Source organism: Varanus komodoensis, unplaced genomic scaffold (genome assembly GCF_004798865.1).
Source record: "Varanus komodoensis strain SLA01 unplaced genomic scaffold, ASM479886v1 scaffold1, whole genome shotgun sequence".
NCBI lineage: Eukaryota > Metazoa > Chordata > Lepidosauria > Squamata > Varanidae > Varanus > Varanus komodoensis.
The window spans coordinates 11,383,671-11,411,576 of NW_025335268.1; the positions used below are offsets into that span (position 1 = coordinate 11,383,671).

Below are 27,906 nucleotides of genomic sequence, written 5' to 3' on the forward strand. Positions count from 1 at the left end.
TAAATTTGTTCCTCTACCTATTCTTGCCACCTCAAGATTCTTGCCTGCTTTCCCTGTCCAAACTTTTTTTTCCTACAAATGTATTTCCCAAGTGATACTTTGAACAAGAAATCTTCCTGAAACATAATTGATCCTATTACTTTCTTACTACATGATATATACAGATGGTTTTTAAGTAAATAAAGGTAAGAGTGGATGATCAGTGGGTATGCTTTATGACATCACTCTCTGAACAAATCTCAGCCCTGTCTCTGTTAATTTTCAGGTTTTGCATTCTGCCATTTTCTCCTGCTCAGATATTTGATGCAGGGTTCCAGCTGCCTTTCATTTTCTTCCAGATATAGGAGACCTCTGAATAAAATTGTGCAGACTTGTATCCAAACTTGTATATTTTGTAGTGTCTCCTCACAACTGTGGCCTGGAGCTGAGAAAGCCTTTTGAAACTGAGCTCATGGAAGGTTAAGGCCATAATTGAAAGGGCATACTGGAAGTTGTAGCACTTTGTTCTAAAAATGCCCAGGAGTGCACTGCAAAAGATAACCAATGGCTCCTGTGATGCAGAAGAAACATGGACATGAGGGAATGCATGTCCACCTGGAAAAGGGCTACCTTCACAAGCTGCACAATCCATTTACACCTGAACACTTTGAGAATCTGGACCCTGTCTGTACCTTCTGATACCTGAGGTGCAGAGGGAGACGGGGAGGGAAAGACAGAGGGAGGCAAGGGCTATCTCAGTTGTGGTGCATGACTTGTAATCAGTTCTGTTGGGAAATTTCCTTGGCCTTGTTGCTGCCTGCTGCCTTCCATTTAGTGGGATCATGGAAAGATGAGGGGAGAGCCTTTTGGCGATTAATTTGAATTCACTTAGGTTTTCTGATGATGCTGAGGGCTCCACTTTACCACATTTTATTGTTGTTAGTTTGATAATTCTTGTTAACCACCTTGGAGAACTTTATAAGGCTGGAATATAGGAGATGAATATCCTCTCCTATCTTCCAGAGAATTTGATCTCCTTTGGCCATAACGGTCACAGGTTTAGGGCACTAGCAATCAATTTATAGCACAAGCTGGCAGAATTTGATGGAGCTCCACTCCCAAAACTGATTCCTCACACATTCCTACCTAGGGGATCAGGAAACTGGACTTGACATCTTTTCTGGGGAGCAAGTTCCTCCCTCAGCCCTTCAAGAATCGTTGGTGCTTGCTTCTCTGTGCACCCATTTCAAAGTAGTGCAAGTGTACTATGGCTGTTTTAATCCTGTCGATTTCTGTGCATCATGCAATTCATTCAAATTACATGGAACAATTTGCAGTATCTTCTACCAACAGTGACATTGGCTAGAAGCATTATAATTGACATTTTCTTTAACCATTTAGTTCTTGAGACTTTTAGACACAAATGCCCCAAATTGTGTGGCAATTCAAATTACCAATAGGAATGGATTAAGGTCATGCAATAAACATTTAAAGCAGTCAAAGCAGGCTACTTTTAGCCGTGTTGAATGGACATGCAATTCTAGCTTGTCCTTGTAGCAATAGAATCGATGTCTGGATTAACTAGTGATGCAAGAACATGAATTTGTGAAACCTTCCTTTAGCTTGGCTCAGCTGGAGCTCTTCTGCTAACAGTCCCAAGTTTCCATCTTTAGAAACTGAGGGCAAGGCATCCTTGATAGTGACCCACATCTATGGAACATCTTACGCTCCCTGCTCTGACATAGGTCCAAGACTCATATTTTTAAGATGAGTAATGCTAGTATGCATGGAAATCTTAACTGCTAAGTTTGGCCATGTGTCTCTTATTTTTGTGTTCATGATTAGTTGCATTTATTATGAACATGTGCCCAGTAGCTTCAGGACACTGTAGATACATTAGAAATAAATTTTCTAAAAATCTTGCATAGCTGAACTAAATGAGCATCTAGACATTTATTTTTCTTAGTAAGTCATCTCTCTCTAGGCTGTTACCACTTTAAAAGAGGGGAAAAAACCACTTCCTTAGATTAATTGCCACTAAAAAGGACAGTTAATTGGACAGTAAGTTGTATGGATAGGTGAAGATTCATCAAGCATGCCTCCACTTTGATTGAAGGTAAAGGTTTCCCCAGGACATTAAAGTCCAGTCAATGTCTGACTCTTGGGGGCGATGCTCATCTCTGTTTTCTAGCCAAGGGAGCCAGCATTTGTCTGCAGTTTCCGTGGTTATGTGGCCAGCATGACTAAACACTGAGGTGCACGGAATGCTGTTACCTTCCCACCAAATTGGTACCTATTTATGTACTTGCATTTATATGCTTTCAAACTGCAAGGTTGGCAGGAGCTGGGACCAAGCATGGGAGCTCACCCCGTCTGCAGATTTGAACTGTCGACCTTTCGATCAACCAACTCAGCAGTTTAAACCACTGTGATTAGCATGGGGTAAATTTGAATTAATAATACACTCTAGGCATATCCATCATGTCTAGTTTTCCATACATTATTTTAAAAAATCAACAGTGGATGGATTCAATTTACTTTCTAACAGTATAGAATGTCAATGTGTCTCTACCCTTATCATCCTATAGCTCTTACAATTACTTTTGGAGCTATGTCCCCTGTTTTGAGTTTGTTTTCTCCTTTTCTCAGACAGAATCCTAATCAGTTCTGTAGGCTAAATATACTGCCAGACTTATTCAGGCAGTTAAGAAAAAAATTGAAAATGCAAGCTGCTATGGATCAAGTGACAGTCAGCTAATTAGTTAGTGGCAGTAGCTCTCCAAAACTCTCAGGAGGAAGCCTTGCTAAAGCCCCTATTTTACTGAAATGCTGAAGACTGAACCTGGGACATTATATATGCGAAGTTTGCTCCACTCCTAGAGCTGAGGATCAGACTAGATGGCCCGAGAGACCCCTTCTGACTCATGCTATATATATAATTTTTTAAAAAGCTTTAGCTCTTCCCCCTGTACTTCCACTACGACAGTGGAACCAGCTGCCTGGAGAGGTGGTGGGCTCTCCCACACTAGAGACAGTGAAAAAGAAATTGGACAGCCATCTGAGTGGGATGGTGTATCTTGGTGTCCTGCAACAGCAGGGGAGTGGACCCGATGGCCTTCATGGCCCCTTCCAACTCTACTATTCTATACATTCCAAGACATTTCATATGCCACCTTTCCTCCAAAGAACTGCTTTATGGTTTTTTTCCTGGTATGCAACATGAACTTGATATATCTACAGCTATGGTCAAAACATGGGTGCATTAGCAGGAAAGGAAAAGAGAAGAACCCTCAAATTACCAAACAGGCCATGGGCTGTCTTCTCTAACAAGCCATGCCTCTTGGGTTTGAATGACATACGTAACCAGTTGTGCTTGAGTGGGCAATTAGGCAAATGGTCCCTGCCATGTACCAGCTACAGAAATTGTGTGAACCAGGCCTCACTTAGTTTGACCCTGGATGTCTCCCATGTGCTATGCTCTTCCACTGTTAATTGAAACAAACACATTAAACATGTTAGGTTTTTTATTACAGAAAACCAGCCACACTGTATACAAATTTGTAAATACATATTTCTCACTACTATATACATTTTGAAGCACAATATACACACATTTACGTCTAATTGGGAAAGTTGTATTTGTTCGAGAAACAACAGAAGGCATGATTCAAGAAACAATAAAAGGAGTTAAAAAGAGCAAGTTAGTTTGCTGCTTGCCGTTTCCGTGAAGTCTTCTCTCCTGTACCAATTACTGTGCCACAGTTCCTTTCCTTCCCAAAGCCATCACCGGAAGTTTAATAGCCATATTTTGCATTCAGATGAGTTCTGCCATCACCAGTCTGACCTGCTTGACAAAGGGGAAAAATTAGGTGTTTGTTTTTTCTGCTTATGCCGTGAAAACTATATCCAGGGAATACAGACAGACAGACAGACAGACAGCAAAATAACTGCAGATACTTTGGATACCACATATAACAGCCTTCTTTTGATATGGAATTAATAAAAACTGGCAGAATAGAAGTAAAACATTAGCACAGGATAAAGATTTTCCTGAAGCAAGATTCAGCAGAAGCTGACTGTTATGGCTATACCACAGCCCAAAGACTATCTCTAATACAGGGAGATGGTGATTTATTTAGAATAGGTTTGCTGGGCATCATCCAGGAAAGAGCCATTCATAGTGGATGAAGTAGGTATTTTACAAGGTTTTCAACAATCATTTTGCAGTTCTTTAGATTGCTTATGGATCAATCACTGAAGTGGCAGGACTTAGAGGGCAGGAATTTAATTGACAATTTTCACAGTGGAGGAAAATAAGCCATGTAATCTTCCAAGGATTTGGGACTGGTGTTATTTATTGTATCAGTAATGGGATCTGAACTAGCTGACTGTCAAGTTATGGTGGAAAATTCTGGGCTGCTTCATATAACCCATTTTTAGGTGTACAGTCAAGAAAGCATTAAATGTACATCTAAGATGTCAACTATGAATATTACAAATATCTAGGCACACTAATCTGATCGCTATCCATTTGACTTCAGACCTGACTTGGAGAATGAAACTGTCTTGTTTATACTGGTGGACTACATTCCCTAGGAGAATAAAGTACTAATATGATAAGTGTCAATTCTCTTGTCTCTGTCAGCTGCTTTTGACCCCACAGCTGAGTTAGGGGTGGTATTTATACTCTTGTTCATGTAGATCCCAGATGGTGCTGTTGGGGAAAATATTGTTATTGCTATAGGATTTGGCCAATATGATTCAAAGTTCAAATGTTACTTTTCTGAATCTGCACAAAAGCACCGAGAGAGTCCATCTGGTGATTTGAGGTGAAAGGGCAATATGCTGATAACACTTCATTTTATTCTTTCTTTGCAGAGGAGCTAGTATAGTGATTGAAGTTTTGTGTCAAGCTTGCCTCTTTAAAACACTGGCAACTAAACAGGGGTTACAGAAAGGGTGAGCTCCTTTATGTCAGCAGGACGCAAACTCAAGTATGCCCAAGAGGGCCCATGGATCAAAATTCTTAGTAAGCTCACAATCTAAAGAGGGACTTATAGTTTAGTGGGAGATTCTAAGACAAGCTCCAATAGTCATGGGCTTCAAGGCAGGGTTCAAGAGTAATTCAAGCAAAGGGGTGTCTTCAACCAGTGATACTGTAACTTCTTATGTCTCTGTGCCAGCTTTTGTGAGGGAAGGGTGACTAGGGTTCTTAGTCAATCTAGCCCTATGAGAAACCCCATCTAATTGGGAGATTTCCTCTTGTTTTATGAGCTGCCAGCACTGCTTGGGAGACAGTCTTGGGCATGCTTTCCCCCTTCATTTGAATCTGAGTGTGAAGAATGTTCCTCACTTTTGGGGAACCTTTTTCAAAGTTAGCTCTGGTTGCTGTTTAGAAGGAACTGCTGCCTCCTCCGGCTGCATTCTTCTGAGAAACCAGGCAGAGATCATTTCCCATAATGCAGATATCCCATAGCGTGACTAGGCCCTAAAGCAGATTCTTCTGTTTCTGATCGGAGTCCTATTCTGAGACTGCGGCACCTGGGGGAGGCACAACACTTTGTGCTAACAGGAGTCGGACTGGAAATGTAAGAAGGTGGGGCCTGATCTTGTGTTGGCAGATTTCTGATGAGGGACTGTAGCATAATTGTCCGAATGGTATGTCAAGTTCTGGGATATCTTTGGACTTGCAATTATTCCTGGAATTGCACATAAAGATCCTCTAATAATTCGATATTCTAGAAAATCTAAAAGAACCTACGTAGACCAAGCTGCTTAGAACAGCCGGAAGGGGCAGAGGAGTATCTGTGGCATGAGGCTGGGAAATTCTCAGGCCAGGTGAATGCATTTGGGAAGCAGGACTTCCAAAATCTTCTCATATGTTTGCAATGTTGGTCCTTCATCTTGTTCAGTAAGATAATAATTCCACTAATTATCCTTAAAAGTTCTAGATGCTCAAAATACAAGATTATTCCATCCAGAAAACAGCTTGCCTCCAATACAGATTCTGAAGGGTATTGCCTTCTGTCCCTGTCCCAGCTTAAAAATTAGCCCCAGAGAATACTAACCAATGCAGGGAGAGACAGGAATGATTTAATACAGAAATATTTTGGAATCTGTGTAACTTATTCATAATGAGGGAGAAAGCCAGGGTTTATTAACACAAAGCAAGCTTAGATCTTTACTCTGCTAAAACAATTTCTGCTTGTTACACACAGAGGTGGAATGCAGATCTTTCATATACTGAAATATAAACACTACAAGTAAACCTTGTGTTAATTTGCTTTCATTAATCTGTTTCAGAATTATTTGATGATGATGATGATGTCATCATTCCCAGTATTAGCTGTGATTGCACTACACACCCATTTCATTTTAACAAGTTGCTGGAAGATCATAGGATCAGAATATCGCATTAGTTGTCATGGTATGTGTTTAGTCTAAGTTGAAACTAAGGCAAGAAATGAATAGTGCAGCAGTATCTAAGCCAGGTTGCACCATGCAAATGATGATCAAGAAGCCACCCTATACTTCATGTGCAAAAGATTCTTTTCTCAGCTACCAAGGTCTCACAAGTTCTCATGGGCTTAATGTAGGTCAAATTCAATTAAGGAGACTAACGATATCCCCACATATTACCTTCTGGTGGCATCCATACACAGTAGTCCGGATCATCTTCTGGATAGCTTGAGGACAGTGCGTGTTGCTGGACCTGCCAAACAGAATATGTTTTGGTAAGTGTGGGGAATGAATAAGCCCAAGGCAGAGTATGGAAAATATTATATAACTAGTAATTCCACACAACTGGCTGTTTCACTTGCAGTGTCAGCTCATAGTTTGGAATTTATGTTTAAATGTGGTTTATAAGCTAAATATTGACCAAGTTTGGATGACACAAAGCAGCTTCTCATGGGCCATTTAACTCAACACAAACTGAACCATCACAGACACCAGGTTGCATATTCAAGCCTCACTTGTGATGTCATGCAAATTCAGTAAGTGTGAAGTATGTGAGGGTAAAATAACTCTTGCATAATGCTAAAATAGATCATAATGCTAATAGTTCTTTAACCCTCAGATAACCCAAGTAAGAAGGGGCTGCATATTCAAAATGGAGGCTGCACAACAGCTTTGCCACAAATGAGCTGTTGTGTGAATTGCCTCATTGTTTAAGAAAAATTATAAGTTTGCTCAGTTTGGATGCAATATCAACGTATGGTTTTGCTCTAACTGAGAAGTTGGGGAGTGCACAAAGCAAGAAAGGGCCATGAGAGTCTGAAGTCTGGTTATGTGGCACCACTGTTATTGCAAAGTTTAAGTTTCTTCTGTTAGATGAGTCACTAAAATGCTGATCCTGGATGAGTCTCTGTAATATTAAGGTTTCATTAAAACTTGGATTTTGACATGGGTGAGGTGTCTCTGAGCAAATAAATAGTTTATGGTAGGTGTTTGGGGAGCATAAACACCAATTATTTCAGTCTGCTTCTAAACTGTATTATGACAGGATGTAAACTGCCTTGAGAACCTATTCAGGGCAAAAGGTGGACTATAAACTGGAAGCATTTTTAAAAATGTCTCCCCGCAAAAAGTCAACTTTTCTGAGAATATTTTCAGCTTTGCATGAGAGTGTAAAATTGTACTGGACTTCCTAAAGCAGACAATATGTGATTAGATAATAGGTAAGAGGTTTATAAAAGTATTTTATTGATACCCATCTATGTATAAAACAAGGAAAGCTAAGATATCCATTGACACCTAGTAATGGGGTGCATAAGATACCAGACAAATACTTTACTTCAATTTTGCAAACAGGCACTGACCAATTTGTTTGTTTTACAAGGGATGGGCACAGAGCCATACATGACTTCTCTAACACTGGCTGTAAATTCCATTAGGTGAGAAAGGTAATCCATTGGCAGGTTTTACCAAATGCAAGGTATCTGGAGCATAAATAAGTGGAATTATTCTTATACATTTTATGAGTGATTCTATAATTTCCAAAATGTCAGCATGTATTTCATTTCAATAAGCATAACTGCATCTCATCAACAGCAACACACTTCAGCATCAGATTGACAAAGATAATTCTTGTTCAAAGAAACAATAAATAAGTTTGGAATTCAATAAACTAATGTTAACAACTTCCTGTTTGGCTGCTTGTTTTTCCAACTCACCTTACTACTTGTGCTGTTAGCTTTCTTATCCCTGGGCTTTTCTGCATGCTTTTCAGATACTAGGAAATAATAGTGGGAAAAACTAGATTAATACTTTAAACTCTTAATTCCTTAGAAAGAATTCACTAGTCAAACAAATATGAAAGGTCAAGGGATCCTCTATGTAGGAAGAGTATTTACTAGTCAGGGATTCATTAAATAGAGCACTGTGGCTCCTCTGTGTCTTGAACCCAGACTGCACACATCTCAGCCTGTGTATAATTCTCAGATACGGCCAGGGTTGCACATTCACAGGGAAAAGATGCCACAGCCTCCTTTCCATGCCCCTGTGCATGCTGGTTGCACACTGCATTTTGCACAGTGGTACTTGTGTTGAAATGTCATCCAAACCCAGTGAACAACAGGGAGTGGATTCCAAACTTTCCAGAGCCCTACAAGAAGCCATGGGTTATGGTTTGGAAGGCAACAGGAGTAAAATTAGGGAAATTGGGGGTCATGTAACCAGCCTGGATGGAGAATCACAATCACAATTCTTGTGATTGTGGAAACTGAGCAAAATCTTTTCAGAAAGAAAAAGTAGCAATATATCACTAAACCAAGCAGAACTTGCTGTTTTTTCTCTCTGACTAGAAAAGTTTGAATTTCTAGGTAAGTGCCCAGTATTATAAGACAGCCATTGAAAACAATGTTTCATAAACAATGTTTCGTCTAGTCACCTTCTAAATTGTGCAGTTCTTTGATCTTGAATGTACATTTTTAAGCATAACTTCTTTTAAAAAGCACAAAAGTAAAGGAACTGGACACACTTATCTTTCTGCTTTCTTATATTGTTACACGTTAACAGAGTCAAAAGCTATTTCTTCAGCTAGTTGAGCAACATATAAGCATCTGGATTGTCCATTTTTTCATTTGCTCAACTAAAAACACTGGCTGCTGCATTACAATCGGACTGTGCAACAGCCTAGTAGTACATTAGTGCTCACCTTGTGGTTGCTTTTGCAGCTTATTCAATGGGGGAGAGCTCTCTGGTGACACAGTCTCTTTGTTCAGAGGCTCAGATTTTCCTACAAAAGTAAAACCCAGAGATTTCGCTAATCAGATTTCTCAATGGCCACAGAGCTAGTAACATTAAGATCTAGAGAAACTGGAAGAAGTCAACACTGAGCTGCCTTTCCTTTGTCTGAAGTATAGCAATTCTATACTATACGACATGGGTGGGCTGAGAATAGATCTCTAGATGTTTGGGACTTCAGCTCCCAGCACTCCTGACCACTGGCTATGCTGGCAGGGGCTTCTGAGAGTTGGCACCTAAAACATTTTCAACTGATGAAGTTGGAATATACTTGCTTGCCACTGGCCAGCTGGGGCAGAAGGGAGCTGTTGGTGTGGGGCGGTGGGGGCAATCAGAATGAGTAAGACCTGCCCTCTACTCCCACATCTTTCCTCCAATGCACCTCAGTTCAGCAGGATTTCTGGATCAATTTGTCCCCCCAAAGTTAGACCATTTATCTCAAAAAGGTGTGAAGGAAATTTTCCCCATGCATGTGAGTCTCTATACTATGCCTCATCTTTTGCACCGTTCTTTAAAAATGCTGGTTGGGATTTAGGTACTTAAGGAAATGAGTACAATCAAATATAATGGTTGTCATCTTAATAATTTAAGAGCTGCAAAACAATTAAAATGTAGTAAAGTTGAAAATGTGAGAGAGTAATTAACCGTCATGAATGAATTCCATGTCTTGGTTGCTGTGAGAATAAGAACTGGTAGGGAGATTCTCTTGTTTAATCATTTCTTGTGCTGTACTTTCCATCTTTGGGGTCTGCGGTCTTTCATTTGCAGCCTTCATTTCCACCTCTTCTTCCTCTTCCTCTTCCTCCTCCTCTGGCCCGTCATCTTTCATTTTTAATAAGTTTACAGGCACATCCGGACGCTTCACAGGCAACTTCTGCACAGCAAACAAAAACCACAACAAAAATTGTTATATTACCAAGTAACACTAATAAATAAGAAGTATAGAATGCCATGTCATGCAACAATTTGCTTTTTGAGGAGGAATAATAAATGTTTGTTAGACTTCTACAAACATCTAGAAACATGAATAGGCTTTCTCAAGAATTCAAAGGCTAAACTGTTCCTGTAGAAAGTATGCAGTTCCTATGGTCAACAGGAGTGATGGGATCCAGATAACTCTCGATCGTGAGCATAACACAGCTAAACAAGCATGTCTAAAGTAGTTCAGCAATGTAACCCACAACCCCCTCCTTCCAACTTACCCCTACAGTTCCGGTTTTCAGTCTGAATTTGCTTCCCCCTTTCATGGCACCAAATAGGGGTAAAGTTAACTTTTTAGGCTTGTTTTGTGTTTCTGGATCTTGACCTGCAAGCCTACAGAAGATTAAAAAAGGTTGGGGAATAGAGAGAACACATAAAACTTCAGTATCAAACCTTGAAGGATCAGTGCTTGAACTACAACAGTGCTTTGGTTTTCATATGGGAAGTCCACATTCCATATCCCACTCAGTTGCTGATTTCATAGGGAGCCCTTGGGGCAAGTTCCTATGCACTTCATCAGGGACTGATCACAGGACTCTACGCTTCCCTATGTGAACTTAAGAAGAGTCATGGTGGATCAGACAGAGGATCCATCTAGTTCAGCATTCTGTTCACCAGTGGCCAATCAGCTGCCCAGAGAAAGCACAGGCAAGACACGAGTGCAAAAGCAATCACATCCGTGTTCTATTCATATTCTTCAGCAACATAAACGTTCTTCCTCTGATACTGGGAGATAGCACATAGCCATGAGGACTAGTAACTCTTGACAGCCTTCTCCTCCATGAATTTTTCTAATCCCCTTTTAAAGACATCCAATTTGGTGGCCATGACTACTCGTTGTGAAAGTGACATCCCTAATTTAACTATGCACTGTGTGAATGAAGTACTGCCTTTTATATAACCTGAATTAGTTACATGAGATGACTCCAAGAGAAAAAATGCCTTTCTCTCCATTTTCAACTCACCATGCATAATAACGCCTCTGTATTAAGTCTTCCTTTACTTGCCTTTTTTCAGCAATCCCAACTGTTGTAACCTTTTCTAATAGGGAAGTTGTTCCATCCTCATAATCATTTCAGTTACCTTTTCTGAATTTTTCCCAACCCTGCAATATCCCTTTTTTACACCCAGGGACCATATCTGTACAGAGCATTCTAAGTGTGGCCCCACTGCAGATTTGAAGAAGGGCAGCATAATACTGGCCATTTTATTTACAATTCCTTTCCTAATTATGCCTGAAATGGAATTTATCTTTTTCACAGCAGCTGCACACTGGCTTGCTATCTTCCATTGAGCTATCTACCAAAGTCCCAAGGTCTTGTTCTTGGTCAGCTGCTACTACCTCAGTTATATGATCTTTTTCTTGAAACTGGGTTTTTTTTCCTCCTCAACAGGTTTCACTTTACATTTGTTTACACTGAACTGAATTAACGATGTTGATGCCATTTCTTCAATCTGGATTTACCCTTTTGCAATTCATTTTTTAACCAGCCTAAAAATCTGGTGTCATCAGCCATGTCACTGCTCACTTCTAAGCACTGGTCCCAACACGAACCTCTGTGGGGTCCCACCATTTCCTTCCCTCCAATGGGAAAATTTACCATTTATACCCACTTTCTGTTTAATTTGTTACTGATCCATAAAAGGACCTCTCCTCTCAATCCATGACTGCTAAATTTGCTCAAAATTCTTTGGTGAGGGCCTTTGTCAAAAGCCTTTTGGAAGCCCAAGCCCATTCCCCATCAAGCATAAACTCCTGTCCACCCTGCCATTCATCATTATGAATTCATCATTATCATTAAGGGTTATGTTGGTTCTGCTGTAACTATGATTAAAGCTAACCATGGCTGCATCTTAAGTTGAACTTGAAACCAGTTCTTTGTAGTTGTGTTGCAATGCCATATCATGCCTACTGCACAAAGAACAAATTATGAAGGTGACTTTTGGTAGTTAAAATGGCAAAAGACTACAGCTCAAAAAGGATAGGCCACAATTGCTGGTACAAATTAAACTCACTGAGATTTCAGCTCTGGCATTGATGCTGGTGTAACAATCTTAATCAATCCTTTCAATCTCTGCTGCTCCTTCTTCAGTTCAAAGGTCCGCAAGTGAAGCTTTTTCCGTGTCATGCTGTCTAAGGCACATCCTGATCTTATTTCTGTCATGAATTCATCCAAGGAATCCTGAGCTGGCGACTGCGATTGTGCTAGAGAAATATATAAAATAGTGATGGTGTTCAAATCTCTGGATAATATATAATCCAAGTTGTAGTAACCAACAGGGTACAGAGCACATCAGTGAATACTCAAGAAAGCCATGGGAGGACAAGAGTGTCACTTAAAACCCCGACTGTCCACATTACCTCAAATTTAAAATTTAAAACCTTCAACCAACTATTAGTATACCCAAGTATTCATATACCAATTCTCATTAAACATTCTTAGCAATATATACACCCCCATTAATAAAAAAACTAGACTCAAGCTTGAATTTTTTGATCTAACAAGAGGATTTGGGAATACATATGGTTTCAAAAGGCTACTAATAGTGAAGTCCTATACATGTCAAATTAGAAGTCTCATCAAATTCAGTGGGTCTTACTCCCACAGAAGATTGACTAGGATCACAGTTTAAGTTAAACAAACAGAAATGGCTTAATTCTCTGGCCCATTATGCATACCATTAGAAGGTACAACTCTTCTTCAGGTGCAGCTATCTCATAGAAAGGGTGCTGATATAGAAAGGAAGTAGCACCAGGAAATGTCCAACATGCAAAGGAGAGAATGGAAGGGGGAGTGAGGAACTGGAAGTTCATGGTAAAAAATGTGCAAATCACTTTGACTTATGGAAGTTTCTCCCAGAAGGAAAGCATGTTTATCACTAGGTGAAATTTGAACACTCATCCTTTTTTGCAGAAATGAATTTGTGTATTTATTTGACCAGCTTTTTTTTTAAAGGCAAGAAACTTAAGAATTTTAATCATGTTGTTAAATTGCTTAGTCTTTCATTTATGGGAGGATGACAGAGTAAAATATCTTTACCATTTCTGCAATGAACATATCCAAGATAATAAATTTTCCATTGTTAAGAGCCATTAGTTTATGTTTAAAAGGCCTCTCTAAAATCCAATGAGGTGTTTTCAGTTTCTATCCTGTGTAAAACATGTTGGACAATTAATTCCTTGAGCAGCAACCATGCAGTCATATATGACAGCAAAGACTCTGAGGCAAAATACAGCACAAGCTTGTTCCTCAAGAATGGTTATCTTGGAGTCATAGAAACACAGAAACAGAGATAGTCAGAAGGAGCCTCCTGGCCCTTCTGGTCTGACCCCCAGCTCCAGCCAGCTCCACTCATGACATGCCTACCGTGTCATGAGTCCCTGTCATTGCTTATCCTACTGCAGCTATAGCTGACCTACAGGACAGTCCTCTAAGCTGAAACCCTACAGTAGCTGAGAGGACTACTACAAAAACTTAAGAATTCCTGTATCATTAAAAGAACCTTTCTCTTTCCCTGTAGAGAAAGAGGACAAATATTTGCCCTGATCCAGATGCACTCTCTTTCCACAGAGCAGTTCTGCCAACTATGATAAGATCTAGTGCTTGAGCAACAGAGCCTTACTCCCTATACCTCCTCCCGTGGTGGCTTGTGCATAGGACAATACCCCAAGGAGTGTCTGCCCATGCAGGAGAGCAGACTGAGAAATAATTAGGACCATGAAACACAGAAGGACATTTGCTGAACTACAAACTGAAGGGCTGGGTCAGGTGCACAACCTCGTCCCAAACAAACCCTGCTGTGAAGATCTCCTTTTCTTGCATAATCAAGGAAGGCTTTCATTGTCTTTTTTGTAATCATGTGTCCCAAGTTCTTGAAATTCATATCTGTAGAAGATTTATTTCCTTGGAATACATGCTTCATATTAAGTTACCCTACACCAGCTTAGCTATCAAAAATACTTATTAAGAATTGAAAGATTGATCTCTTTTTTCTTATACAGCTGCAGTCAAAAGATGTTTCATTAAGCGGAACCATCAGAAGTCTATTTAAAAGCATTTTAAAGAGCAGTGCACAAGCTGTCTTAATGTTTTTCTGACATTCACTTAATCTCCACAAGTACAGAGGGAGCAAGGGAGGGGGAAAAATGCAGCCTGTCACTCACTCAGCTGTCTCTGAAAAAAGTTACAGCGGATTACACACAACAGCAGAGACCACCCAATGTAATGACAATGATAGTTATGGCCAACTTAACTATTTCAGTCCTCTCTTACCTGCCAACGTGAGGGACAAGACATACCAATTTAAGTGACGATAACAATTTAGCGACCACTACTGGACTAAAGGATATTACATTCCTATATTTTTCTCCTTGAAAGTTATGGTCCTGTATTACCCCTATCTCTACTCTGTGCCGTCAGTCAGGCTTTTCTTCCAAGGAAAAGGGCTTGCTTACATGGGATATAAGAAGGGGAAAGAAGCTGACTGAGCAAACATCAACAGCAAAATAAATCTATGGAATATTAGCAGCACCACCACCATACCTAGCCCCAGATACATTTGATACCACAATCTCTGGAGCAGGAAAGCATTCCATTTACAGCATTGCGAGCACAGTGGCAGGAAAAGATATTGCAGAAGCATGTTTTAAAAACATAAACACAGGGACCCTTTGCATCCCTGCCTTCATCCTTTACTAAATAAAGAGAGGACCAGACTGAGGCACTGCCACCTAAGGTCTGGATCCTCAGTCTTTGAAGTTCCACTGTAGCCTATGCATAAAATGACAGATAGCAGTGCTTCTAAATATAGTTGTGCCTTCCTTTGAAAATTTGCTAAAGGTGAGTGGGTGGTCCAGTATCTGTACAAATTTACATTTAATTAGAAAGGTAGTGAAGAAAACAAAAAAGCTGTTGTGAATTTGGCATGGCAGCCTCTTCAAAGGATACAGAATAATGAAAATTCACTAGGCTCAGTCTCTACCATGTATTAAATTAGATATATCACTGTATCTTGAGCAGAGATTTCTAGAAAGCCCCCACACTTTTAGCATTCTACAATTATATTAACAAAAACAACAAGATAAAATAAGTGTCTCTGATCTTTCATTCGTTGCTCACTGTTGAGACAAATAAATCTGCAAAGTTCTCCAAAAGGCCTACATCCATCAGCTGTAGTACTCCAGTAGGTACGCCCTGACCATAGGAATCTACTCTGCTTGTTGTATGAGTCCCCCTTTGATCTTATTTTAATTTCACTCTAAATTGTACAAGAACCTGTATAACATACATATACACTCATTATCTGGTTCACACTCCCCAAAGTTTACATTTAAAAAAATGGGCTTACTTGTCTTTGATGCTTTCAGCTTTTCTGCTATTTCAGAAAGTTCTCTCTCAGTTGCATTTAATTTTGTAACCTATAGGGGAAAATGGACAATTGAAAAAATATGTGCAACTAACATAGATTTACAAAACTTGTAAAAGTACAACCTGGCTGTGGCTTGCCCTCCTTGATGAGGCTTGACTGGCATTAACTGTATTGTTCTGAGATACTACAGCCCCTCTTTTCTTTAAGCAAACACTATAAATATTTAGAGAATTTAAACATGGCCTAGCCAATTTAGAGAGCCACTTTATGCAGCTAACAAAGCAGGCTCTATCTCACAAAAGCTGATTTGCTAGTTGTGTGTGTTTTATGTTTTTAAAATTTAGAGTAATCCCAGGTCATTTATTGTTTTCGCAACAACACAGTAATATGGTTACTCAAGAAGTTGTCACAAAAAGACTAAAATGATAGTAGAAAGGTATCTTCTTTCCCTTCAGTAGCAGCAAATTTGTTTGATGATAAAATATGATATGAAATTATATTCTATTCTGGCTAGTTATCTGGAGAGTTGGGAATAAATCCGAGGAATCTGCCAGACTTTGGGCTTACACTGGAAAGGATCAGAAGGTGGCAAGACATTTCGCTGTTTCCCAATCTGAGGTCACTGAGATGCCCTTCCCCTCCTCCAGGGGAACCTAGGTGGGAAACTTAGGTGGCCTTGCACTTAGCCTCAGACATGTTCAATAAGCAGCAAGAAGACATTGCTTGCTCAGCCTCCACTCCACCCTCCAGCAGAGAGGGGGACCTGCTGCTGCAGTTGTGCCGCACCTTGAACGTGTTCAGAGCTTGGAGCAACATCACAAAATTCTATCTGACTACCAAGGCCAGTCAAACTTTGTGGACTGCTGACTGAAACTGTTCCTACCAATGAATCATAAGTTTCTGGTTTCTCCTCTATCTTTCCAGCTTTCTTCATTCTGTTCAACCGTTTCTGCTCAATAACTCCTGTCCGATCAAGGAATGTGTCATCATCACTATCATAGAAATCTTCTTCTTCCCAATTCTTTGCTTTTCTTTTTCGGGATACTAAAAAGACAAAAGATACAATAGTTTGAAACCAAAACTCCATCCATACTACTGATTTGCTGATAGTCAATAATTTAACCATGTCTAAAAGCAAACAAGAAATCAGGTATTGAATGGACATATTAAGTTGACAGTAAGTTGTTGTGAGAATAAAATGCAGTAGTACCATGCATACCACCCTGAGGTCATTGTAGACAGGATGAGATACAAATGTTCGGTGGTGACTGTGACTGTGTATTGCGTTTTATTTAAAGAAAAAAACACACACACATTATAGTGTTGCCTCACACACCATAGGTTTAAATTTACAATGCTTCTTGATAATAGAACAACTTTCTCAAAGGCTTGAGCCTGACCAGTTAGCATACCTGCCTCCTGCCGCAGCACACCCCTCGCATCCAGTATCCTGCAGGCTTCCAACGCACACTGGATCATTGCCTCCTTTTTCTTCCCTGAATGTACAGCCTCAGCCACAAGCTGCTTCCCTGAAGCATCATCTATTGGCAGTCTATTCAATTCAGAAGGGTACAGTACAAAACCAGGTCAACAATGGCCTGAAAGGTCCATTTAGTGTCTGCACTTGTGCTGCTCAGCACTGTGCCTCCAAACAGCCTCTGCCTCAGTGTCTATGAAGCATTGCGATAGCTAGGTAGCATTTTTAAAGACTTGTATGAAGAACAGAGCTGCAATGAAAGGAGGAAGTGGTGCTTCCGTAACACTTTCAGGAACAGGAAATACATAGCATAAAATGTAAGCTCTTGCCTATTCAGTGAGGACTTGCTTGCCATTGGTGACTTAAATTATTTTGGCCTAATCTGATTGGGTATGTGGCGTTATCTTATGACAGAACCCCCAACTGGCATTGCTCATTTAACTAATTAAGGAAAGAGATGCGGTATAAAGGAAAAATGGCACCTGAGCAACAGTGGAGATAACAGCAGTACACAAAGGGGTGCATAGGAGCATCCCTGAAGGGTATCTGCAAAGTGTCAGTTGGAGCGAAATGCAGCAGCTGTGCCAACTGGTGCACAATACAATGCCATGGCTTTCTTATAATGAAAGATACGTGTTGGTTGCCAGTTGTTTTCTGTCCTCATTTCAAGGGAGTTGGCCTTAAACTTTCTGGCTTTAAGCAGCTTAGGGCCTAGCTATCTGAAGGACTACTCACCTCATTATGAACCAGTTGCACTATTAAGATGTGTTAACAGAATTTCATTTGCTGCCCATACATGAAAGAGTTTTCTTCTGCATTTCTCTAAAACTATGGAGTGCTATGGAGTGCCTTCAGAGTCAAGATTCATTCATTCAGAGCCAAGATTCATTCTGGTTCTTTGGAATGTAGTTAAGATACACCTCTTTATTTTGGCATTTTAAATTGTAAGCAGTGGTTTTAATTTTTAAAATAGTTTTATTGCTTTTTATATTTGTACATCCCTTTGGCAACAGGACATAAATATTATAAATAAATGACAAGAGAACATTAGATTTAAGAAACTACTACTTATGCTTTCAAAGGATACCACATTTTATATGGTTCAGACACCACAAAATTGGCTGAACTGTGTTTAGGATTCTCTATTCCATTAGATAGGATTATAGTACTAATAATTAGCTATGTGTTGAAGAAAAGAGATGAAATTTTCTTAAAATATCAGTGACAATTATTTACATGTGTTGTGTATTACTTTGTTGTGAACAGCTTGCTGAAAATTTTTCAGTTTAAATAGTATAGACTGGAATAGGCAGGTGACTTTTCAGCTATCACTTGTATTCTGATGGCTATCTTGGCTTTCTTAAACCTTTTCCCAACACGCCGAGTGATCCCTGGGAAAAATAATTATTTAATACATGCATGGATAAAATCGGAACTTTTATTATGACTGATATTTATAGTGACAGTGGGATATTAGACATCAAATTGAACTGGCATAATCCAAGCACACTGTTTGCTTATTTGAAGGACAAAGTCCTCAGTTCTTTCCAAATATTTTTTTTCTTCTAGACACACATAGTTCAGGGGGGGAAATGAAGAACCACTGCAGTCAATACTGAATATCTGATAGTGCTAGAATGTAATGAAGCATAAATAAGGTTGCAATTGATTTTTGCACTTGCTGTTAGAGCTCAAATCTACCACCACCTTCAGTCTCTGAGAGAAATACTGAACTATAAAAATGTACTGCATAGTATACATACATACTTCACCCTGCAAAGCCAGATGCCTGTTCCATGGGTATCAAAATCATACTCTAATTCTTCACCTAGAAAAATCAAAGACAAAGGAGAGTGGGAATCAATTTATATGTAAACATTGCCAGAAGTATTTCCTCTCCAGTGAAATGTGTTACCTAATTGCATTCAGAAAATTAACCCGTATCTTCTTTCAGAATTAATTGCATGGATTAAAGTTTAACTGCATACTTAAGCTTCTGAAATGGGTGAGCTATCAATGATTCTAAATGTTTAAGTAGCTAACAGTTAACCACTGTTAACTATCCATAAAAGTCCACTCTAAACAACTTACAATAATGGTGATTCATTCATTAGTTAGCAATAAGGTCTTGAACTCATCTATCACTCTAATACCGGTGACATTCCTAGGGCTTATCCTGTTCAGTCCCATTCAGTCTGGTTGGTGAATATTGAGTTATTTAGTCAAAGCTTTATAAATGTTCAAGGTACTTTTAAGGCTTTGCACAGTTCAATAGATAATGCAGTGAAGCTTAATTCTGATAATGGAACTTTAGCTGACAACATAATGTACACTTTGGAAATGAATCATCTCCTAACCAATACCTAAGTTGAATTGCCACACATATTGTTTGCTATGAGTTGCAAGAATCTGCTAAGTAACTGCAATGCAGTATAAAATTCCCTGCTCTATAGACTAACATCTATCACAATCCTTCACATGTTGATTCAGGAGTCTCACTGTGTTCAATGGGGCTCATTCTAAAAATGTGTTTTAGACTGAAACCATTCTCATGGATACAATAAGGCAAACATGCTAAAAATACTCCTTTTTTCTAGCTTTACTTGGGCCATGGACCAGCTTAATACCTGGATGCCTGAAAGCTTATTTGCAAAACTTTTTATTGCTGTGCCAACTGTGATCTTTCCTGGAAGACAGCGACCTAGCCACTGTTACATGACAATTAGATGACTGAAACATGCTCTGTGCAGGGTATCTTTGAAGGAGATCTGGAAGCTGCAACAGGTGCCAGGATACTAATAGGGGCTTCTTATTCCAAGCCCCTACCTCCACAAGTTAGCAACATTGATTGGTTTCTAGCTGTTTCTAGGACCCAGTCAAACTGTAAAAATTCAAGTGGTTTGGGTGTTTAAAGGACCACCTGCCTATTAATCTAGGTAATCTTATTCACCCCGAGATGAGTCAGGGATCATCTGCTATGTGTCCCACCATCAGCAGTATGCTTTACTGAATACATTTTTGCTGCTCTTTTATATGGTGCTTCAGTATGGTGTGGTTTAAATAGCTTACTGAAAAATAAATGTATGTTGCTTTGGGGAGAGAGGTTATGACAAAAAGCAGAATATAATTTAAACCTGAAACAAACTAAAGAAGAGTGGCACTTCTTTGTTCTACTGAACACTTATAGTTGATGTACTCACGAGGACAAGCCGGACAGATAACACACATACCTTCTCGGTCAAAAAAACCTTGCAACGCCTTCCTTGGATCTTTCAAATAAAAAGCTTCTTGGTCTTCCTGAAACTCAATGGCGATTGGGTTTTCTTCACCTTCCTCTTCCTCTGCATCTTCCCCTAAAAGGTAAGTGCAAATCAAATCAGGAATGAAAGCAGAAGCTAATGACATAAAACCTCTAATGATAATTAAAGTAAAATGTTTCTGTATAAAATATATCTAGATTTGACTGAAAGCTCCTCCTCAGGTTCAGGCATTTTCTACCATTGTACAGTGGGGCTTTGGAAATGAGATGGATGATGAGATGGGTATACAGAAGGGTGCCACAATTAGGCTTTGTCATGATTTTTGTTACACCAAAGGAAAGTTGGCTCATGTCATTAAGATTAGAGATTGTTAGAACACTTCTATAGTCCTGTATTTCAGTTTTTTGTGCAGACAGCAACAAAAGAAAACTGTAAGAATAAACACGTGAATCTAGTAGAACAGAAATCTCGGGACTATTCTAAAAGCGAAATCCTGAATTTCTCATGAAGTAAACCAGTAGATGGCAACGTGTGGCTCTCCAGATGTTGTTGGACTGCAATGTGCCACTCATATCAGCAGAGAAGTTACAATCAAACAACACCCAGAGGACCATGTGATGCACATGCCTAGATTGTAAAGCAACCTTTCCGCAAACTGGTTTCCTACAAATTCTAAAATCCTCAGCCAGCAATCCTATCCTAGCTAGGAAATGTAATAATTTTAAGCTAACACATCTGGAAGGCATCAGGCTGAGGAAATCTGCTTGAATGGGTATTTTTTTCAGTGCATACTGGTTTCTCTTACATGCCCAGAATATCAGACATTAAGAATTGTGAGCTAATACTCATGTGTCTGTTTTAAAATAACAAATCAGATTTTAGGGGGTTTAAAATCCAATATTGTATATATTTTTTGTTCTTCCATCAATAAAGACCTGAGTTTTTATAATGAATGTATGTAATTAGTAATTAGAAGATTGGAACTTGGAAAAGCAGCAATGAAGAGACCAGAAAAGATCATCACACATAAGGATGTTCAACTAGAGACCAAGATTATCTACACTATTCTATTCCCAATCACTATGTATGGTGTGAAAGCTAGGACAGTACAGAAAGCTGGTGAGAAGAAAATGTATGTGTTTGAAACATGGTGTTGGAGAGAACTTTGCAAATACCCTGGACTGACAGAAAGATGAACAAGTGGGTTCTAGATCAAATCAAGCCAGAACTTTGCTTTCAATCAAAAATGATGAAACTGAGGATATTCTGCTTTAACACATCACTGGACAGCAAGACTCACTGGAAAAGACAATAATGTTATGCACAGTTGAAGGCAGAAGAAGAAGAGGGAAACCAACTGTGAAATAGACTGATTGCTTAAAGGAAGTCACAGCCTTAAGTTTACAACAGCTCAGCAGGGCTTTCAACAACAGGAGATTCTGGAGGCATTCACTCATAGGGTCATTGTGAGAAATGATTGCGCAGAACAGCAAGTTGATGTAAATATGTTAAGATGTTATAGTAACTGCAGTTTTAAAGCTAAAAGTATTTAAAGTGCTATTCTGCTGTAAGTTAGAACCAAACTGTGCCTTATTTAATACCCAGCTAGTTAAACAGAACATCCCTAGCATGCCCATGTTTGTCTGGAAAAAGACTTTCTGAAATGCTAGATAGACAATATACTGGAGTAGTGAGGCTTCCTCCATTTGTGCCCTAGTCCGTTTGTATGGCACAAAATCTGATCCATGTATCCAGATATTTCCCACTCATTTTCAACAAGTGAACATGTTTGCAATACAAATTTGTCCATCAACACTGCTTTATCATGTTGGGAGCATGAAATCAAACAGAATATGACCTAGGTTTGTGGGAGATAAGCTCCACTCGTAAGTAAAGGCAATCACATGCACAAAGCCTTCAGACAACCTTTTTGGTAACCCTATTATTAAGTGCACATGGAATCCATTGCAGTTAAAGGAAAAGATACAACTGCCAAACAAACTCCATGAACTTACACCACTAAAGAGTCTAGCGACAATATATTATAGCTTACCCATTCCCCAGGAACAACTCAAATCATTATTCTGAGTGTTTTCATTTCTCACTTCTGCCTCTTCCTTTAGATCTTCATCAGAGTCGTCACCCAGCATGGTCTTCTCTAACTTGGCTTGCTGCTGCTTACGCAGTTCTTTCAACTGTGTTACAGTCAGTTCTGATTCAGGTTCTTGATCTTCCTCTGGACCCTGTAAATTAAGTTACAACCTTCATATCAATCTGTCTGGGAAAAATGATTTTGATACAAACTTAAACATAGGTACACCAAATGAAGTCACCCTGAGTTCAGTGGGAATGACTTTCCAGTAACTGGAGTCCTATTTTCCTGAATATTATGGTACTGGGAAAAAGCACTATTTACAATACATATAGACTAGCTGATGGATTGATTTCATTTCCTTCTTTCTAAACCGGATGTTGTAAGCTACAACATATCTCCCTTGGCTAAAATGAAAATAATGGATATTTTTATCCCATTTGTACAGCATATATAGTAAAACAGCTAGATATTAGGTTGTATCCAATGGTGGCTTTCCACTGGTGAAATCCATTTCCATTCCTATAAATCAGAGCATCCAATTTTCTTGGCTCCCCATAAAGCTGTTCTCTAGTTCTGGTGGGGTAGCTCTGAGGGCTTCTGGAACAGCATGAAATATGGCAAAGAGGGCTGCAGTAGGCAGATAAGATCAACAAAAATTCGGTGCTACATCTTCTGCTCACATGATGCCAACACTGAAAAGAACCCAATAGCTGAAGACACAAGCTTTAACAACATTAAAAAGATCAGGCACAAGTTTGAGAAGCAAGCACACTGAGGATAACCTAGGAACTTTGTAATATCAGGAGATCATCCTCAGTCACTGATTTTTGTGCACTGTCCATTATTTTCTGTCTGCTTTCTTACAGGGCTTTTACTATGTCATTTTGATGAGCAGGGAATCATGAGAAGTGACTCTTAAACACAGACAGCATGTGTGTGTATATGCATAAATGTTGCATCAAGCTTTATTATAAGGCTCTCTAGTCCCTGACATCTGTTATCTCCACTAGTCATTTTCATGTACCTGCAAGTGCAATTCTAAATCTCCATGTTATACAGTGAGATGTCTAGTAAAAAGGAGATAGCATTGTTTGTTAAAGCTATCACATTGAAACTTTCTTCTGCCATTTCAAAAACAAAGCTGGGGATGTACAACACACACCTTTGAATAATCAATTGTACTGGCCTTCAAATACAGGAAACTGCCATACCTTATGAGATCAACAGTTAATCTACAGACTTCTCCATACTGATTTTTGTTAGTGGATCAGAGAATCCTCTCAATATGTCTAACTGTAAGAATATACTTCAGGCAGTACTCATCCTTTGCAAATCTACCAGGAGGTGAGGATAACCAAGTTACCAGGACAGGCTCTATACTTCACCTTGATGGATTTCCTACTTTAAACAAGAATGTTCCAGGAAAAATGGAGTGTCCAGGTTACCATCCACACTCCTGGTTATGCATCACATCAAAGCAGACCCTAACTTTTGCCTTTCTTGCTCTATTATGTGGTACAATACTTCAGATTGTTCTGTACGATGGACTTCCAACCAGTAAGAAGGGCAGTTGCTACCTGCACCTGTGTTTAGATCTGCTAACCAGCCCTTTACATAAATGATGCAAAGAACACCATTCCATCTGAAAGGCAGTACTTGCATAAGGAGAGATAAGATGTGGAAGAAAAAAAATCAAGCCAAATAAGTGCTTCCTTCATATACTACATTTAAGAACCATATTTAAGCATCACTTGAAAATTTTTGCAAGAACTTGCACCAGTCAAATTCAAACATGGTGTGTTTAGCAGATTGTTAGTGCATCCTCAACGTGCTTGCTGAGGAGTGAGTCCAACTGAACACAGTGGGACTTAATCAGAGTTGACACGGGATTATACAACGAAAGCCGCCATGGAAAGCACTGGCATCATCGTTTGCAAAGTGCACTTGCACACCAGAGTCCAAGGGATGTGTGACAGCCACATAAGCGCCCCCTCCACGGCCAGAGTCAGTCCGTCACCTGTAGGACGAAGAGGCGGCTGCTACCTCCGAAGCGCAAGACGTGGCCTACTCGAACCCGACTGTAGGTGCGGGGCGGGATTCGCGCTTTGTTCAGGAAGGTGCCGTGCGCGCTGTTCAAGTCGTAGACGTAGAGGCCGGGCTTGGGGGCCCCCTCCTCCTCCTCTTTCCCTTCCCCCGTAGCCTTCTCCCTATCCCCCGCGGGCGGCGGGCAGCGCTGGAGCACGGCGTGGTGCCGCGACACACACGGGTGAGCCAAGGAGACGTCGCAGCCCGGCGCACGGCCCACCATCAGCCAGCTCCGGCCGTCCAGGCTGACGCTGTCCAGCACCGCGCCGCCTTTCACCAACTCCAGGCTGTAGCCGGAGGGGCCCTCCTCTGCGGGGCAGCCTCCCCACGGCGGCTCCTGGTACTCCGGCAGTGCAGGCCGGCAGGGGCCCGGCGCAGGGCCTCGCGGGAGTTTCGGGGCCGGAGGCGTCGCCGCATCAGCTTCTTTTCCCCGAGCTGACGGGGCAGGCAACGACGGCGGCAGATTCGGCTTCTTGAAATCCTCCATCATCTCGGAGTCCTCCGCCATCTTAGTACATCCGCTTGTTCAGTGCTCCCCTTGGAAACCGCTGCCTCACTACTTTGGTTCCGGACAGCGCGTCACGCCTTTAAGGGCTCGGCCTGAGGTTTAGGCCCCGATAAGGTGTAGGAGGGTGCCGGGACATGGCTGGGTGAGGAGGGAGGAGGAGTGTGGTGGACGTCCCAGCGTGGAAAGCTGGCCAGTACTGTTCTTCCAACGAGGGAAAGCTGCACGTGGCGCACCAGTGGAGAACACAGAGACTGAAGGTTTCCTGGGGAGAGCGGCAGCGTTCGGCTGAGCCCCCGCACGGAACAGGACGGGCTGGTAAGGGCGCGAGCGGATAACCGCACCTTTCCTTAACACTCCCATCACGGGCATAAATGGCTTCACTCATATTGTTTGAAGCGTTAGAGCACTGACAGCCCGAGTACGCGTATTTATCCCACAGACAGACGGAGACCTACATTTCCCAGCATATCGCAGCCAGTCGTGCTGGATGGGTCATTATGGGAATTGCTGAACTTCCATCTGTACGTGCATGGTTTACAGTTGCAGTTGTACACTTCCTAGTTGGTTCGGCTATTTACTGTTTGTTCAGCAAACTAGAGTTTTAAAACGAGTGGGCAACCTTTTTGACTCCATGGCATATGTGGAGTTGTGAGTTAGGGGCTGCACACATACATGCTGGAGCACATGTACACACCACCCATGCAAATTCATCTCCTGACCCATCTCGTCATTCAGGAATAGGGAGGTTTAAACTTGCCCTCTCTGCCCATTGAGATCAGGATAGGGAATTACTAGGAGTGAAGGAAGGAGTTTAAATGGCAAGGAGGAAAAAGCAGTCTCTATGCGGGGAAGCAAAGAGAAGGGGTTTTAACCTTCTACCCCTTTCCTGACAATATTGGCCAAGATTGTTGTTTCTGCCATGCTAATAACCATTTCTGCATTGAATGGATTTGTTGGGCAGGGAGAGAAGCTTGGGATGCTATCCTATATATATCCTATATGCTATACATAGTCCCGCAACTCCCAAGGGTCCCCAGCTATGTGTGTTGGCTGAGGAAAGCTGGAAACTCTGGGACCTTTGTCCCAACCCAAACATGGCATAGGATTGTGCTTTTAATTTAGTTTCCAGCTACCTGCCCTGTAGCTGATTGCAGTTCAGCAGGGGAATGTGGGTAGGATAGCCCTGGTCTCTGTGGGCATGCTGTGTAGCTACATACCCACAAATTCCTATAATGTGGGTATCATGCTTTAAGGTCTTATCTTTAGCACATACATGTTTGGCTAAAATAGCACTCTGTAAAATAAGATCCTTCAGTGCAGCCCTCACCACCCCCTGAATTTTGGGAGGGACAAATCACATCCAGAGGTGCTGTGCAGCTCCAAAAGGATCAACATTTTCTTGTTTGCAAACAAATTTTGACCCTTTGGGGACTCCTTAACAGGTGTAGATTTCATTCTCTTTAAAAATTTTAGCCCCCTCCCCATTTTTTGGAACCCACAGGGATATGTGTGCAGCCTATGGGGCACATCCTTGGGGCAAAAATGCCCCCCCCGGGCTTCCTCAAATCATTCATTTCTGCTATAGAGCAAAATTTTTTAGGTTAGAAATGTTCATTTTCCAGGAAATCAACTAAACTTGTATCCTGTTAGGGGTTTCAACAGTAAATGAGAACTTGGAATAACACACTGTTGGATTTCTCCTGTCTCTTTCAACCCAGATCACAAAGCTCATCTTCATCAAGGAGACTACAGTCTCACTACTCTTCCCGGGACAGTCTCTTTGTAACTTGAAGATCTTCACTAGAAAGCAACCAACCAAGGAACTGAAAGATGCTGCGCTACTGGGGTGAGATCCCAGTTTCAATCAGTCAGGGCAACCGCAGCTCCTTTGACTTGCTTCAGCGGGAATTTCGTACTGTGGAGGTCCAGGATCCACCATTGCACCAGCCTTCAGCCAACAAGCCAAGGCCCACAACCATGCTTGACATCCCCTCGGAGCCCTGTAGTCTCACCATCCATACAATTCAGCTTATCCAGCACAAAAGACGGCTGCGTAGCCTCATTGCCATGGCTCAGTCTCAGAACCAGCAGCAAGTAGATGGCATTAAAATGGAAGAAAATGAACCTTTGCCAGCTTGCCCTGGCTCCCCACCTCTTCCTGATGACTTGCTTCCACTGGATAGTAGAATATCCAAAATGCCGTTTCATTTGCGGCACAGTGATCCAGAAAGTGACTTTTACAGGTGTGTGATGGGGTTCTCTTTGGGGTTAGTGCTCAGATTATGTTAGAAACATAGAAACATAGAAAACAGAATGAGTCAGAAAGGGTCTCCCGGGCCATCTAGTCTGACCTCCAGCACCAGCCGGCTCCACTCACGACATGCCCACCATGTGAATGTCCAGCCTATCCTTGAACACCCACACTGATGGGGCCTCAACGACCTCTCATGGAAGCCCATTCCACACCCTCGGGGTCCTGACTGTCAGGAAGTGCTTCCTGGCATCCAAATGGAACCTTGGCTCCCTGAGCTTTGCTCCATTGGAGCGTGTCCTGCCTTCCTCTGCAGGGGAGAACAGGTCTCTACCCATCTCCATGGGACATCCCCTCACATACCGGTATGTCGCCAACATATTCCCTCTGAGTCTCCTCTTCTCCAGGCTGAAGAGACCCAGTTCCCTCAGTCTCGCCTCATACGGCATCCTCTGCAAACTGAACACCAACCTTGTGGCCCTACGCTGCACTGACTCCAACCTGGCTATATCCTTTCTGTAATGAGGGGCCCAAAACTGAACACAATACTCCAGTTGCGGGCACACTAGAGTCGTGTAGAGTGGTAGTAATACCTCTCTTGATCTAGAAGCCACACTTCTGGCTATGCAACCAAGGGTGGCATTCACCCTCTTG

At 41.1% G+C, this 27,906-nt stretch overlaps 2 protein-coding genes across 2 annotated transcripts in view; one reads left to right on the forward strand and one right to left on the reverse strand.

Annotated features, from left to right (window-relative positions):
* Positions 1–3,485: 3,485 nt before the first annotated feature.
* Positions 3,486–25,037, reverse strand: LOC123028805 (solute carrier family 4 member 1 adaptor protein). Its single transcript, XM_044441086.1, has 14 exons — positions 24,426–25,037; positions 22,367–22,556; positions 20,284–20,406; positions 18,821–18,881; positions 16,989–17,128; positions 16,460–16,620; positions 15,556–15,625; positions 12,223–12,412; positions 10,428–10,539; positions 9,871–10,099; positions 9,137–9,217; positions 8,154–8,212; positions 6,619–6,691; positions 3,486–3,823 (listed from the first exon to the last, which is right to left on the reverse strand). The coding sequence occupies exons 1-14, from the start codon at positions 24,999–25,001 to the stop codon at positions 3,774–3,776; spliced, it is 2,115 nt and encodes a 704-aa protein (XP_044297021.1). The 5' UTR covers positions 25,002–25,037; the 3' UTR covers positions 3,486–3,773.
* A 98-nt stretch (positions 25,038–25,135) lies between these two features.
* SUPT7L (SPT7 like, STAGA complex subunit gamma) overlaps positions 25,136–27,906 on the forward strand; it is a 15,010-nt gene continuing 12,239 nt past the window's right edge. The window contains exons 1-2 of the mRNA XM_044441214.1: positions 25,136–25,316; positions 26,720–27,244. Of these exons, the coding sequence (XP_044297149.1) occupies positions 26,832–27,244 (413 nt within the window). The 5' untranslated portion in view covers positions 25,136–25,316; positions 26,720–26,831. The remainder of the gene's footprint in view (positions 25,317–26,719; positions 27,245–27,906) is intronic.

Bases quoted from the DNA above. Each gene is read 5' to 3' on its own strand.
- LOC123028805 (XM_044441086.1), bottom strand. From the start codon at position 25,001: ATGGCGGAGGACTCCGAGATGATGGAGGATTTCAAGAAGCCGAATCTG. The intron at 20,407-22,366 runs GTAAGCTATAAT...CTTACCTTTTAG, and splicing joins GAGTTGTTCCTGGGGAATGG to GGGAAGATGCAGAGGAAGAG. The intron at 10,540-12,222 runs GTGAGTTTAATT...AATCTTCTGTAG, and splicing joins ATGCCAGAGCTGAAATCTCA to GCTTGCAGGTCAAGATCCAG.